This window comes from Malaclemys terrapin, chromosome 1, assembly GCF_027887155.1.
Source record: "Malaclemys terrapin pileata isolate rMalTer1 chromosome 1, rMalTer1.hap1, whole genome shotgun sequence".
Classification (NCBI taxonomy): domain Eukaryota; kingdom Metazoa; phylum Chordata; order Testudines; family Emydidae; genus Malaclemys; species Malaclemys terrapin.
Genome location: NC_071505.1, coordinates 345,308,570 through 345,325,191, shown reverse-complemented (window position 1 = coordinate 345,325,191; position 16,622 = coordinate 345,308,570). Strand labels below are relative to the sequence as shown.

Genomic DNA, 16,622 nt, shown 5'->3' with positions numbered 1-16,622 from the left:
TTTGATCCCGCAAGTCTCATTCGTTCTACGTCCTCATGCGCAAGTTGAAGAACAGGCTGAGCATTATATGTGCAGACCTGTATCCCTGTACCCGTCGCCTAGACGGCTACACTTCGATGATGGTTAAGACGATAAGGGACTGAACAGAGACCAGGCTGGGATGCGTGTTTCTGTTTTACAAGGGAAATGGGGGGAGGGGGGTGTCTTCTCTAGAACCTAGGGTAAAAAGGAGGGAAGGAAACAGCACCTCAAGGACCCAGATTTTCTCACCACATTGTTAAAAAGGGAGCACTTCCTCTGGGATTACAGTCAACGAAAACCTCCCCTGCTTGACTGTCCCGGGAATTCAAATTAGCCATGTAAAACCTCAGCACTCTGACGTGAAAATACAGCTCTCAATCTATCTAGGTACTTACCTGACTCTCATCACTGTAGTCTGAGCGCCCTCTCTAGCCTCCTTCAAAATCGCCTCCCAAAATTGATCTCTTCCAGCATACAGCCTGCTCCTATTCATTCCCCCATCTTTTAGCAGGTAGCTTTTAACTGAAGTCCTCACCACACATCAGCCTAATAACACAACTCCAAAGTACAGTCACAACTTGTGCCTGAATCTTGGACTTGTATTTATTCTTTTGTCATAAACCCCCTGCTCGGTATTGGTCAAATGGCGCTTAAATTAAAGAAAAAAAAATCAGAAAACCAAAGAGTAAAAAATTAAACAAAATAACGCATATTTCCTATCATAGCCTCCATTATTAGCTTTCATCTACTGGGCTTGTCTGAAGAAGAGTGTGATATTATTGGGTCAGGGACCCCATCTTCTTATGAATTTGCAAACCACACATTCTCCTGTGGCACTATACAAATAATCATGCAGGCAAAGATTTAGAGTTTACAGCAAAGCGCCTTGAAGCCTAAACAAATGTGGCACTGTGGATAAGGCATTGTACTGGGAGTCAGAAGATCTGAGTTCTGATTCCCAGCACTGCCATCGACTCCTTGCATGTACTTGGGCAAGTCACTCAAGCTTTCCACAGCTCAGTTCCTCCATCTGTAAAAAAAGGGGATATTACCTATCTCAGGGGCAGGCTGTGAGGTTTGAGCAGGTTTGTAACATACTTTGAAATGGAAGGTGCTAAAAGAGGGCAAAGTTTGTTATACCAAGGATGGCCTACAAACCTCCATAAGGGTAAGACCTTTGAAAATGGTCTTAGTATAATAATACAGTAGATCAAAATATACATTTATTAAATCATCCCTAAAACCCAGTGACCTATATATGCTACTTGTTATAGGCCCAGCCTTCCTTCCAACCAACCAAACCCCTCCGAATCGATCCTGCATTGAGCGAGCTGAAAGGCGACTAGTGCTCTGTGTAGCTCGGAGGCTCCCACCCACTCCTTCAGATAAGCACCGTTTATGTCAGCTCGGGTCAGGAGACTGTGAAATGTCACCAACAACTGCCCAAAAGTACAACAGAGCTGTGACTTAGTCTCGCGGTCTGCTGGGCACGCACACACGCTGACCACAAGGGGATAAGGTCCCAGAAGGGTCAAGTGAGCCAGTGAATAGGCCACAAAAGGCCAAAGAGGTGGGGTGAGGGGGAGGTTGCCTGTAGCCAAGCACATGGAAGCTCCCCATAAAAAGCCCTAAAGAAGGGGTAGTTGTTTAAGCAGAGAGAAGGGAGAGAAGCGTTGGTGGTTAATGGCTCTGGCCCTGAGGGCAGGACGGCAAGTGGAGGAAGTGGAGTAGCGAGTAAATGGACACTCAGTAAAAAGGCAGGTGTAGGGAAGTATAAAGGAGGGAGTGAAGGGAGTCTGTTCCATGTCAGCAAACAGGAAACATCCCTCTCTCAGATGTCAAAGGCAGACCACATGGGGAAATTATCTGCACAAAGGGCCTGCGGCAGGCACACTTTTAAAGGTGTTCGATCCCGACTTCTGAGACCTTCAGACTCGCAGCTACGTATTCATCTCGGATAACACTAACAAGAATGTCCGAACCGCTGCTTTGTTAATGCACAGAGGGGGAGGGGGAACGCAGAGTCAATGCAATGAAAACCTCATGTCCCATACTAATCATGAACCAATACAATGAGAAATCTAACTTTAAGGCACAAAAAGTGGAAGATCAAAGGGAAGCGTTTGGAGAGACTTTATAACAACATCAGTCTGGCGGAATTCTGCTTGCCAAGGGAGGCATAATTTTTATTTTAACTGGTGAGTAAAATATCATTAGTTTTCCTCATAATCATGATGGCAAAGGGAGGATGATGGATATAGTACCTGGACTGGTAAAGACAGGTAGATCTGAGGTGCACTGCAAATCTAGTCCCAGATCCTGCAAAGACATGCATGTGCTTTAGCTGTACACACTGGGAGTTCTCTCACCGTGGGACTTCAGTGGGACTATAAATTTAGGCACGTGCTCACTTCTTTGCAGGATCAGAGCCTTCTTTTGGAAAGACGAAGTGGGTATTCACCCACGAAAGCTTATGCTCCAATACGTCTGTTAGTCTATAAGGTGCCACAGGACTCCTTGTTGCTTTTTACAAATCCAGACTAACACGGCTACCCCTCTGATTCTTTTGGAAACACATTCTTAGCACATCCTGACTTGAATTTGTATTTGGAAAGATTCCAGTGGGTCATATTAAAAAGGGCAGAATGTCAATCAGGCCTTCGAATTCCAGTGCTTTGGCAGATTAAATTTAGATCTTTTACTCTGATTCAGTGTAATTAAGATATTGTGTAAAAAATAAAAAAGTGAAACAACCCTCCAGTGTATTAAGGGATTTTCTCTAAGATCAGAGTGAATCCTTCAGCGCTGAGCCAATCTGACACCAGCAGAAGTCTGCGATCAGACCTGAATTTGGAGGAGTTCATTCACAGAGATATCATCAGCTCCAAAACAAATGTCCAGCAGGAACAGATTTAGAACAAAATAAAAAACATCAGATCCTCTCAGGCCTGGAACCAGATTTGATAACAGCGCTCATACAGTGCCGTAACAGTGGCCAGATACATAGATAAGATGGAGAGATATTTGAAAATATATGATGCACTATGGCCTAAATTCTTAAAGGCTGACCTCCCTTCTGCATACACACATACTTACAACTGCGCTTTGCAAATATACCTGAGCTCATGCTGCGGAATTCTAACTCCTGCATGGGCGTTCCAGCACCTTGCACATATTGGGGGAGATTTTCAAAGCACACATGGCAATTAGGCACCCAACTGAAATCTCGGCCTGACCCTGTCTCTCTGACATCTCCTCGTGGATGTCTAGTTGCCAACTCAAGCTCAACAAAGCTAAAACAGAGCTCCTAATCTCCTCCCGCCCCAAGATCACCCGGTCACCTCCTGTCTCAATTACTGTGAACACCACCATCCTGCCTGTCGCTCAGGCCTGTAACCTGGGCACCATCTTCGACGTGCACCTCTCTCTAGGTCCTCACCTCCCGGCTATGTCTAAATCTTGCAGATTTTTTCTGAATAATTTCTCTAAAGCTACGTCTTTAGACGTGCACACTTACAGCAGTGTGCAGACTACAGGCTTTACAGGTGTAGCTACATGCCGCAGTGAAAGGCAGGTTGCGTTCACACTGGTCACTGAAGTGTGCAGCTACATGCCGCAGTGAAAGGCTCTGGTAGCAGGGAGCAGCATGACACGACACTACTAAAAGTAGCAGTGTAGATGTGGGAGGCACCGCTTGGGTGTGTGGAGAGCCTGTGTAGGGGTTATACCCTCGGGAGTCAGGAGTGTAGGGCACTTTACTTGCTTAACCCGTGCCTCACTGTCTATACCTGTGATAGCTGCGTGTGCAGCGTCTGTACCGTACACGCCACCACAAGTGTAGATGTACCTTAAGATACAGCTTTTCCTGTCCATCCATCCAGCTAAAACTCTCATCACCTTGTGTCTCAATTACTGCAACATCGTTCTCTCTGGCCTGGACAAAAGCGATCTTGCCCTGCTTGTATCCATTCAGAATGCTGCTTCAAAGATCATTTTCCTAGCCTGTCACTTTGACCACATCACCTTCTCTTCCCCGGGCTCCCTATCCCTCCAATGGCTTTTCCTTCTTTAATGCATCAAACATAAACGGCTTATATTCACTTTCAAGGACCTTCACTGCCAAACCCCACCTTATCTTTCCCCTCTCATTCATTGCCTACTTGTTAAATGTTCAAACAAGCACCTTCGTGCTCTCTCCCATGTTGCCCCACAAGCTTGGGAGGAGCTCCCCACAAACATCTGCAAAGCTACGTCCTTATCCTCCTTCAAATCCCTCCCAAAACTCTCCTTTGCCGGGATACCTACAGAAAACTTGACAACGGCCAGGCTGCTGGTGTGCTGAGACCACTGCCCACCCTGCTGACCATCAGTGTCTCATCAGTTGTCTGTCTGTCTCCATTTGTTGTCTCTTGTCTTATACTTAGACTGTGTTGAAAGTATATATAAGGATCACTGTTGATTCTCCAAAAAAAGAACAGGAGTACTTGTGGCACCTTAGCGACTAACAAATTTATTAGAGCATAAGCTTTCGTGGGCTCTAATAAATTTGTTAGTCTCTAAGGTGCCACAAGTCCTCCTGTTCTTTTTGCGGATACAGACTAACACGGCTGCTACTCTGAAACCTGTTGATTTTCCGACACTGACAATTTTTTGTATTTATGGAGACTTTTTGGTTTTCCCAATCAGTAGTAATTCTCAGCATTCTCTGGGATGTCTGGTCCCCTTGTTGTGGCAACACTTATTATGGCAGCTGGAAGGCAGCACATACCCTTCCGTTTTCTTTATCTGAGGTCTGCTGAGGTCTCAGCCCAGATTCCTCATTCGGGAGATGCTAGAGACGCTTATTTGCATCAACTTTTCTTTCGGTGGCTCTCTGTCAGTGCTTCTCTCACGCTCAACAGTCTGGCTTGGGATGAGCTGTGGGCTGAGTGAAATTCTAACTTACTTAAATCAATGAGAGCTATGCCATTCAGGAGGGCCAGGATCTCATCCTTAGTATTTTCCTTCTCTGCCTTGTCAATGGTAGAGTACATTACTCGGTGTGATATCAGGGTTCTGTCAGTTTTCTCCCAGCTCCTCCTAGTGCTTTGAGCCTTCTCTGCTGCCACATTCCTCCATCTTTCTTAATTTTTCACCTGCACCCCATGTTTGTGCTGCACCTTGCACAATGCCCCCCTTGTAGACACTACCGCAATAGAAAAGTTAAATAATTATAGCAAGGGGTTATTTATGAATTATACAGGGGGGGAAAGCCCCAATAACTATAATTAGGATGGAAAAGGGGAAAGATATAGAACTGGTGTCATGGTAGCGTCAGTCTATCCTACTAGATGGGAATTTTTAAAAGTAGTGGAAATAAATAAACGTGAGGTACGTTATTTTTTATTATTAAAATATTGGTCTATCACCATAGGTGTGTCTGGCCATGACACACAATATAATAAAGCCTGGTCCGTGCCCCTAGTGCATGAGTTAGACACTGCACATTAGCAAGGAAGGATGGTCTTGTGCTTTCTGCACTGGACTGGGACTCAGAGATAAGGATAGGTTTCAGAGTAGCAGCCGTGTTAGTCTGTATCCGCAAAAAGAAGAACAGGAGTACTTGTGGCACCTTAGAGACTAACAAATTTATTAGAGCATCTGTACTGGGCTAGCTTGATTATCACTTCAAAAGTTTTTTTTCTCTTAATTAATTGGCCTCTCAGAGTTGGTAAGACAACTCCCACCTGTTTATGCTCTCTGTATGTGTGTATATATATCTCCTCAATATATGTTCCATTCTATATTCATCCGAAGAAGTGGGCTGTAGTCCACGAAAGCTTATGCTCTAATAAATTTGTTAGTCTCTAAGGTGCCACAAGTACTCCTGTTCTTTTTTTAGAGATAAGGATGCCACTCCTGGCGCTCACAGAGACCCTCTATGTGACCTCGGCCCTCAGTTCTCCCTCTGTAAAAGGGGATAATGGTATTTGCTCTGTCTGTCTTGTCTGCATAGACTGTAAGCTCTTCAGGGTAGAGACTGTAACTTAATATACAGCACCCAGCACAGGGACCCACAACTCAGCTGAAGCTCTAGGTGTGACTGCAGTACAAATAAGCCATGACAAGGCAGGGGGCAGGACGGGGAGGAAGAGAGTTACCCAAAAAGGGAAGGGGGGGACATGTCAGAGGGAACAATCTTCCTCCTCTCTCACCTTTTATCAAGGAGTTGCTCTCCTTGAGTTGTCTTGTAATCCACATTACATGGACAGGCATAGCCACGGCATTGACAGCAGCTGAGCAAAGCTGGGCTGTGGAGAGCGAGCTGGAAAATAACGAGTTGTCAGGAGAGATTCCCAGATTTCAAGGCCAGAAGGGCTCATGAGATCATCTAATCTGACCTCCTGTATAACACAGGGCAGAGAATCTCTCCTATTCATCCCTGCATTGAGTCCAGTAACTTGAGTTAGGCTAAAATACTATCTTTCAGAAAGGCATCCAGTCTCGACTTGAAGACATCAAGAGATGGGCAATCCAGTCCTCCCCTTTCCTTGGTAGTTTCTTCCTGTGGTTAATGGCCCTCACTGTTAAACATGTCTGCCTTATTTCTCATTTGAATGTGTCTGGGTTCAGCTTTCAGCCATTGGTTTTTGTTCTGTCTTTTTGTGCCGATTTTCAGGAGAAAAGAGAGGACACATCATGTATAAGGGGAGGGAGGCTATTCCAGGCATCGGAAGTGGTATGAAAGACAGGCCCGGAGATGCAAAAGGGAACATCAAGAACAGCGGATAAATAAATCCAACATAGCAGTAAATCACAATTCATACTGTAAATCAACAAGGAGCGAGGTCACAGTCCGCAGCTGTGCTCCTGACCCAGGAACCCCTACAAGCCATGGACCTTACCTCCGTCTAGCAGCAATTTGACAGTCACGTAGTCGTCAGCGAGCACAGCGTAATGCAGAGCCGTGCATCCCTTGAAACTGGCTCGGTTGTTCAGGCGGTTGTTGAAATCATCCTCCCGGGTTACCAGAACTGCAGAAGGAGAGGGGTGAACATGCAGCTCAATAAAGTGGGGCAAAGTAAAGATCCAGTTGGGTTAAAAATGCACCTGGCTTTTCACAGGGTGAAACAACGCAAACTATCAAAATAAGCTACCCAGGAAGCAGTTTATGCCCCCAGGTATAATTCCCAAAGGATGAGGGGGGGAGGCCCCTGTCACCCAGTCCCACCCCCCACACTACCCCCTTGGCAGAGGGACAATGGGAGGAAAGGGTTGCTGGAGGCAGGCTGCCCCACTCTCCATCCAACCAGGTTTACGAGGCAGCCATCACTCAGCATTTGGAGGTGAGGACGGTGCTGGAGGCCTGCTTACCTTCTCTGGGAACAGCCCAGAGCCCCAGGGGAGGCTGCTGGTAGGCTGGTATCCCCACCCCGGTGGGCAGGAGCCAGGGTGGCCGGGTTTCTGAGGGTCTCACTCCATGCCCTCACAACAGTAACAAGGAGGAGGGTGAGTTTGCTGGAAGGCCGGGCCTCTTCTCTGCCAAGCAGAAGAGGTTTCAGAGGTGCTACCAGTGGTCGATTATCTTCACCTTCGCTGGCAGCAGCAGGGATACCAGAGCAGAAGCAAGACCCTTTCTCCTCACAGACCTCTCCACCCACCCAACCCCGCAACTTTAGCTGTCTCTTTTTCATTGAACTGAAATTACTTTTAAATACACATGAGCAATATGGAGACTTTTGCTTTATGGTCCATCTCTGTCTCCTATGGCAAATCAGGGCTAGGAAAAGAGCACTCCCTGACAAGCCTCTGGGCACAGCTACACCACCACCAGTTCTGTGTGCACCTGCATACTGGACGCACACACTCCCCACAGTAACAGTGCACTGCATTTATCACGCAGCTTTATTTGCCCACCTGCCCTCTGCCCACGAATCCAGCTCTGTTGGGGCTGCCTCAAATATTCCACAACTCGCAGAAGCTTCAAACGGCTACCGTAAAAAACCAAAACCAAACCAACCTACCAGAAATACCTTCTCCCCTCAAAGCTAAAGCACAATTATCCTGGCCTGAGGTCCAGGAAGCACAATATTCAGCGTAAGGTTTTATTTTATATATATATTCTCACTGTTTCCTTGTGCTACCTTGTCCTCTGTATCCACCACCTATCCCCTGTCATATGCTTAGACTGTAAACTCTTTGAGGCAAGGACTGTCCTTTGTTCTGGGTTTGTACAGAACCTAGCACCGTGAGGTCCAGGGCCATGAGTGGGGCTCCTAGTGCTACCACAACAGAAAAAATACTATTTCATGACCCCTGAAGGATGCCTGGGATCCCTTTTTCCAATGGTGTAATAGGAAGCAAAGCAGCAAAGCTAGCAGAAGTCAGGCTTGCAAGCTCACAGAACCTGGCAAGAACAGGGCTGGTATTGCAAGCCGGCAGAGCCTGACTTCTGCTAGCTTTGCTTTAGATCAGCAAAGCTTGCCCGCTACTTCGGTTAAGGCCTCAGGCCTCACACCAGGCTGCTGATAAAAAGGTCGTATGTTTCAGGCTCTCTTCCTACTACAGCGGCACAGGTACAGCACCGCAGGTGTCTCACCGTGGCATAGACATACCCTGAGAGTGCTCACGGCTGACAGAAACAACCTGCACCGCCCTAGTCACAGACAAAGGAGGACACCGGGAGCTGCATAAGGATCCACCTTAGAGGCCCGACACCCCATTGAAGAAACTATTCTGAGACCAAAACGGGGCCATGTGATCAGAAAGCCAGAAGATTTCGAGATAGCATTGACTGACCAACGTCCAATAACAAACAGCGCAACCCTCTCATCTGTTAGGGGATTCAGGCTTCCCTCACCCTAGACAACACCATTTGCTGTTCTCTTGACTGGCTGTTTTACTCAGTGGTTGTTGGTTTTGGTTGATATTGTGTTTTACTTACCTTTGATTTTCAAAGAAAGGGACGCTATAATACCAGCCTCTGGAGTCACTGAACCCTGCCATGTGACATGTGACCCCTGCCACGTACCTTTTATAACCCTGACCCATGTCATTTGACTGAGGCCAGAAAATAAAGATCAGTCACCCCTTTGTTATACTCTCCTCTCCCCCGGGCAGTCAATCCTCAGAAGTGTGGATCCAGCAGCCTTTCTCTTGGTTTGCCCCAACCTAGCTCGAGTTATTTGGAAGCACAGAGCCCGCCGGGGGAGGGGGGAGGTACATCCCCACCATAAGGCGTAAGTGACAGGAAGGGCCTTGCACATGCTGTCTCTGAATGAATGTCTGCGACATGGCAGGCCACTTTCCGCTCTTGGATGTGCAAGCTTAACTCTTATTGACTACAGCGGGAGTACGTGTGCATAGCCAATGGCAGAACAAGCCCTTTGACTGTAAGCTCCTGTGGACAAGGACTTTTCAGTGAGGATCTTGTACAGCTCCAAGCACAGAACAATTGGTGACAGTAATAACAGACACAGAACTTGGACCATCCGCAATGCACCGTGCCTACATTACCTTCCCATAACTACTGCTTGATTCCACCACCTAAAAGTTGCAATAAAACCTAAATACAATACTGTAACTAATAGCCAAGCCCATTCCAGCCCGGCACCTCTGCTAATAAAACCCAGCACCTGCAAAAAGAGCAATTAACGTGACGCTCCCTTCCTTCTGCGGGCATTTTCTATAAGCATACATGGTGTGTATGTATATTTATTTATTTTTCTTCATTTCCTATCCAGGGAGGGGCAAGATAATGAACTGCGTGCGTCAGGGAAGATGAATCTGAGATACTAGGGAGCAGTGCAGTAAAAAGATTAAAGTGTTATTATTGTTGGGTTTTTTCCCCCATGGTCCGTTGTGACAGCTCGGCCGTCATCTGTAAAAAATGTCTCAGCAAGAGATAATCATCGGAAACTCAATAAAGCGTCAGGGGAAGCCTCGTCTGCCATCAATCACTGGGTGCCTGGAAATTTTCAGGCCTCTGTCTCCCTTCCTGCCATCCATATAAATGTCTGCAATATATTTTGTGCAGTGCGTGTGGCGTGTATCCCCCTGATTTGGAAGTTTTTATGAAAAAATATTTATACACGAAATATGCAAATCGGTTTAAAAAAGAGGCAGTTTCGCTCTCTCCCTCTCTCTTTCTCTTTTTAAAAATGCAACTGAATTTATTCTTTTTAATAAAACATGTCAACCAAAGAATTAATGCAACTTCTAACTGAGTGGACTTATTTCTCCCCACCCCCCAAAAATAAAATATATTAGTTTAGAGAACTGTATGCAGACAAAAACAATTAACTTTATTGGTTGATATACTTTGTCTTAAATAAAGTCTAGGCACATGCATTATGTATTGGCACTCCATTGTTCATTTTTTTAATGTTGTTTCATGCATTTTGCATTTGCCGCTACAGCAGTCTGATGCATGTGTGTTCGCAGCTCCCATCAACGAGAGGGTCGGTAGAACTAATACGTTACAATGAGGGATGAGAGCAAGGAGCATTTAAAAATAAAATAACGCCCTGTCAAAATTGCTCTAGAGTTGATCCATCTTCTGAACGTGCATTTTATCAAAGGCAAAGGTTGAAAGATTACACCTTCATTTGACTTTATCTCACTTTAAGCTCTCAGCAATGAGGCCAAAATGCTGTACTAAACCAATGGACAATCTCATCACACAATTCTGTCTTTGCTACCAGTCTAATTAGCGGTATTTTATTCTGCAAATAATGCAAGAGAAGCACTATTTGCCTTTGATAATGTAATCGGGTTTCCTAAATTTGCTCCACACAATAAGCAGGAAATGTTTAATTTCTGAGCCAAAGGTCAAAGTGCAGGAGCTATAGTTAATTTAGTTACAAGTGCCAGGAAAGGTTGGAGTTCTGGTAGCTGCATGAGTTGTGGTGAGGTGATATGGAATGGGACCAGAAAGATACTGCTTAGACTTGCCTTCCTCAGGGAAACCATGCAGAATGTTTGGCATCTTGGACTCATCGGCTGTCACAAGGTAAGGCTTGCTCACTACTTAGATGGATGAGACACCTCTAAAGAGAGCCAGATGGCACAGGAAATGGTGCTGGTGACTCAGTAGGTGATGCCCTTTTACCTGGGTCAGGACTAAACCAACATCCCAATTTTGGGAGCACTGCTGTGTTGGAGCCTGTTTCAGATCAGATGTGAAACTGAGATGCTGACCATGAAAGAGCCTAAAAGATCCAACTGCATTCACAGCACGGAGGCTAACGCCAATACCTTGCCAAACGCCAAACAGGTGCAATCTGTCTGTCCACAGAATATTCCCCTGCAGTTTCAACTAGAGAAGTTATTCAGGGTTTTACATCCACTTCTAAAAACTTGCGCAGTGTTGCTGGTGCAAGAGTAGCCTTACTTCACCCCAGAGGTGGCTGCATTTGAGTGGATGATGTAAACCATCTAATTATAATTTTGCATAGTGCTCTGGCGTCCCTCCAGATAAAAGTGGCTTTATAAATGTTAGTCAGTGGGGCGGCAGTGTCTCCACGTCACCTCCAGGATACTGAAGGACGTCAGCTCATGATCATTTCTCTAATCTTGACACACACACAAACCCTCCCCCCTTCAATTAGACTGCATTTAAACTGAACGTGAAGCAGTTTCCTGAAGTGAGATGACATTTCCATTTTGATCCCAGAAAACAAGATTTTAGGATGTTAGAATCACAGGCAGGTCCCCGTTGCACCACACTTTTGTTTGTGGCTGGTAATGGGCAATCCAACTACCAGGCCCAAAGGGACACAAACATAATAGTTTGTCTTACAAAATGATACACTTATATTCATTTACCCATTCAAAAAGGCAGTAGATTTTTAAAAACTTATTAGCTCCTTTTGCCAGCATCAACCTGCTATACAGAATTACAAAGACTATATATTACACACAAAAAACTATGTTAACAGAACATTACTGAAGTTGCAAACTCAAGTACACTTTGCAAGGAGGTTTCATGGATATTTGCTGACGGCAGAAGAATGGTGAGACTCAGGGTTCCTAGGTTCCATTCCAGGCTCTGGAGGGGAGTGTGTTCTAGTGGGCACAGACTCTTCTGTTCATTCCCCACCATGCTTGACTCCTACCCGGTCCCCTCCTCCAACCTCTTCCCCACTCTTGATTTCTTGTCCCAGTCCTATTCTCCTTAAGTACCCAGTCCCAATCTCCACTTCTCAGGCTCCTCCTCCTCGCGCAGCCAGTTCTAGTCTCCTCCTCCAGGTTCACTGTCCAGTCCCAATCTTCTCCCCGCACCCGAGTGCCAGTCTCCTTTCCCAGCTAATACCAGTTTCTCCCTGCCCAATTTTTTTTTTTAAGTTTGCAGGAGCTGGTAGGGAGCAGTGTGCTGTGAGAGAAGCAGAACCTTTGATCACAGCAGAGCCCTGATTAGAGGACAGGACTTCCCTGATTAGGGGAGCCTATAAAGACAGTCAAGCAACCAGTCAGCGACACAGGAGCCAGCAAACAGAGCTAGAAACAGGGGAGTTTGAGTGGGAGTTTGGAGAAAGGGAGTGTGTGGTGTTCTGGTTTTGTTTTTGTGTGTGTGTGTGTTTGTGTTTCCCTTTTTTCTCCGGGACAGGCGCTTAAGAGGGAAGCTATGACAGCTACGGAGGCAGCAGTGGCAGTGACCCAAGGAATGGAAGAGGCAATGAAGATGACTGGATGTGAAAACTGTGGCATGTACGTTACCCTGGAGCGAGTACTGAAAAGAGCTTCTTTTGTACGAAGTGCCACCTGATAGAGCTGATGGAGAAGAAGATCTGAGGTTTGGAGATGCAGACAGAAACTATAGTTGAGTTTTGAAAGGGATTCGAGCAGATGATGGAGGAAGGAAGGAGAGAGGAGGCTGAAGGGAACACTCAAGACTCACAGATGCAAGCTGGACTGAAGAACTCTGAGGGGAAACTGCTGGGGGAGGAAAAGGGCCAGTGGAAGCATGTGACTATAAGAACCAGGCAGAGGAAAAGACCGGATAGTGAAGGAGAAACAGAGCTCAGGAACAGGTTTGCTGAGTTGGAAAATTAAGAAGGACACAGCAGCAGTAACAGAAAATGGGAGAACAAGGGAGAAGAGAAGAGCAACAAGTCCTACAAGAAGAGGGGAAGAGTCAGCGGAGACAGCCAGAGTTCTGCGTCCCAGGAGGATACAGGATGACTCACAGAAGATGGCAAGTGAGAACAAAAGACAAGAGGTCTTGCAACCAGAAAGATCAGAAGGGGGGGAGGCTGGAGAATCGCACCAACACCAGGAAGAGGCAGTCTACGTGACTGGGGACTCCCTACTAAGAAGAACAGACGGGCCTGTCACCAGAGCTGATCCGGAGATCAGAAGGGTGTGCGGTCTGCCAGGAGCCAAGATACGGGATGTGGACCTGAGGCTTAAGAGGATTATAATGGCAGCTGTAAAGAATCCACTGATTGCCCTTCACATGGGAGCAAATGATACAGCTAAATTCTTGCTGGAACACATTCAGGCAGACTATGCCAGGCTGGGGAAGACTCTTAAAGAAATGGAGGCTCAGATGACCTTCCATGGGATTCTGCCTGTCCCTAGAGGAGGAGAGCGAAGACGAGACACAATTATGATGAGCAACAGATGGCTCAGGACGTGGTGCTATAAGGAGGACTCTGGGATGTTCGACCATTGTGAGGCAGTCATGGACAGAGGACAGTTCTCATGGGATGGACTTCACCTGAATGGGAAGGGAAGGGAACTCTGGGATGGGGCTGGCATAATGATTAAAAAGCTTTAAACTAGGAATTCAGGGGAGATGCTCATGTAATCTCCACGCCTGATTCTAACACTGAGTGGTCGGAAAATCAAGTAAGAGAGGTTACAGCAACAGAGAAAGGAACAACAGAGGGTAGGAGAATGGACATCAAGAGGAAAGATAGTGTCACTGGTATTGGAACTAATAGTCAGGTAGGTGATACTGGTAGTAGAATGACTGTACCTAATTGGGTGAGGAATATGGATGAAGCTGAGCAAACACAACTGAGATGTCTGGACACCAATTCAAGGAGCCTTAGTAACAAAACAGAGGAACTAGAACTATTGGTGCAGGAAGTGAAACCAGCTATTATAGGAATAACAGAAACATGGTGGAATAGTAGTGATGTCTGTAGCACAGCTATTGAAGGGTATGTGCTGTTCAGAAAAGACAGAAATAAAGGTAAGGGTGGTGGAATAGAATTGCATAGTAATGAGGAGGTACACTGTAAAGAAATTAGAAGTGATGGAATGGATAAAACAGAATCTGTTTGGGTCAAAATCACTTTGGGGAAGAAAGGTAACAAAGGTTCCCCCGGGATAGTGCTTGGGGTCTGCTAGAGACCCCCGTGATCCATTCTGAATATGGACAGAGATCTCTTTAATATTTTTAATGAAATAAATACTACTGGGAGTTGTGTGATTATGGGAGACTTTAATTTCCCAGACACAGATTGGGGGACAAGTGTTATGAATAATGGTAGGGCCTGGATATTCCTGGATGTGACAGCTGACAGATTTCTTCACCAAACAGTCTCTGACCCTACAAGAGGTGATGCCATCTTAGGTTTAGTATTGGTTAGTAGCAAGGACCTCATAGAACTGGCTGTAGAGGACAGCTAATTCAGCTAATTGCAACTAGGGTCCTTGATTGCAAAAGGGCAAACCTAAAAAAGGTAAGGGAATTAGTTAGGGAAGTAGACTGGACTGAAGAACTCAAGTCAAGGATCTGAATGTGGAGGAGGCTTGGAATTACTTTAAGTCAGTTACTTGAGAACCTATCTCAAGCCTACATCCCAAGCAAGGGGAAAAATTCATAGGGGAGGGGGGGTAGCAGATCAAACTGGATGGGCAAGCTTCTCCAACAGGCGATTCAGAGAAAGCCCAAAGCCTACAAGTAATGGAAGATGGGAAGAATTAGCCAGGAAAGCTATCCCTTGGAGGTCAGAGTGTGTAGGGGAAAAGTGAGAAGTACCAAAAGCCAAGTGGGTTAGACCTTGTAAAGGAAATTATAACTAATAGTAAAAGGTTCTTTAGCCATATAAAGAAAAATGAAACAAGGAAAGAAGAAGGGGGACTGCTAAGCACTGAGAATGGAATGGAGATTAAAGATCTAGGCATGGCCCAACACCTAAACAAATACTTTGCCTCCGTTTTTAATAAGGGAAATGATGAGCTTAGGTGTAGTGGCAGGGTGGCTAATAGAAATGAGTTTACAGAAGTAGCAATTCCATCTGAGATGGAAGTCAAACTCAAACAGCTTAATGGGATCCACTCGGGAGGAGGAGCGGGAGAGGGGGCAGATAATCTGCATCCAAGAATATTAAAGGAACTGGCACATGACATTGCAAGACCAATACCAAGGATTTTTAATGAATCCATAAACTCAGGAGGCATACCCTATAATGGGAGAATTGCTAATATACCTCTATCATATCCCCTCTTAGTCTCCTCTTTTCCAAGTTGAAAAGTCCTAGCCTCTTTAATCTCTCCTCATATGGGACCCGTTCCAAACCCCTACTCATTTCAGTTGCCCTTTTCTGAAGCTTTTCTAGTGCCAGTATAACTTTTTTGAGATGAGGAGACCACATCTGTACGCAGTATTCAAGATGTGGGCGTACCATGGATTTATGTAAGGGCAATAAGATATTCTCCGTCTTATTCTCTATCCCTTTTTAAATGATTCCTAACATCCTGTTTGCTTTTTTGACTGCCGCTGCACGCTGTGTGGACGTCTTCAGAGAACTATCCACCATGACTCCAAGATCTATTTTCTGATTAGATGTAGCTAAATTAGCCCCCATCATATTGTATGTATAGTTGAGGTTATTTTTTCCAATGTGCATTACTTTACAGTTAACCACATTAAATTTCATTTGCCTCATAGGTCATGTTTTCTAGACCTAGAATCATTTTTGTCACTTTTCTCTGGACTCTTTCCAATTTGTTCACATCTTTCCTGAAATGTGGTGTCCAGAATTGGACAAAATACTCCAGTTGAGGCCTTATCAGCATGGAGTAGAGCGGATGTCAGTAAGGCATTTGATACAGCTCCACATGGGAAATTATTACTTCAATTGGAGAACATGGGGATCAGTATGAGAACTGAAAGGTGAATATGGAAATGGTTAAAGGGGAGACTATAATGGGTCATACTGAAAGGTGAACTGTCAGGTTGGAGGGAGGTCACTAGTGGAGTTCTTCAGGGACTGGTCTTGGGACCAATCTTATTTAACATTTTCATTCATGACCTTGGCACAAAAAGTGGGAATGTGCTAATAAAATTTGCAGATGACACAAAGTAGGGAGGTACTACAATGGTCCCTTCTGGCCTTGAAGTCAATGAGTCTATGTTCTTAGTATCCTTGCCCAGCCTGTCCCAGTTCTTCTCTCCCAGCATTTTGTCTGATCTGTCTGTCCCATCTCCCTCCCACTGGCTCCCAGTCCGCCCCAGCTCCTTGTCCAAGTCTCTTCCCCAGCAAGTCCGAGTTCTCCCCAAAGACCTTATCTCCTTGTCTGAACACACCACAACCCACCATTCTAAGCCCCAGTCTCCTGGTCCATACGGTCCGTCTCTTTCTCTTCCTCCAACAGCTCTTCGGCCA

At 45.6% G+C, this 16,622-nt stretch overlaps 1 protein-coding gene across 1 annotated transcript in view; it reads right to left on the bottom strand.

Moving 5' to 3' along the window:
- Nucleotides 1–16,622, bottom strand: part of CLPB (ClpB family mitochondrial disaggregase) — a 141,142-nt gene that overhangs the window by 83,138 nt on the left and 41,382 nt on the right. Inside the window, exon 5 of the mRNA XM_054015924.1 lies at nt 6,906–7,034. Within this exon, the coding sequence (XP_053871899.1) occupies nt 6,906–7,034 (129 nt within the window). The remainder of the gene's footprint in view (nt 1–6,905; nt 7,035–16,622) is intronic.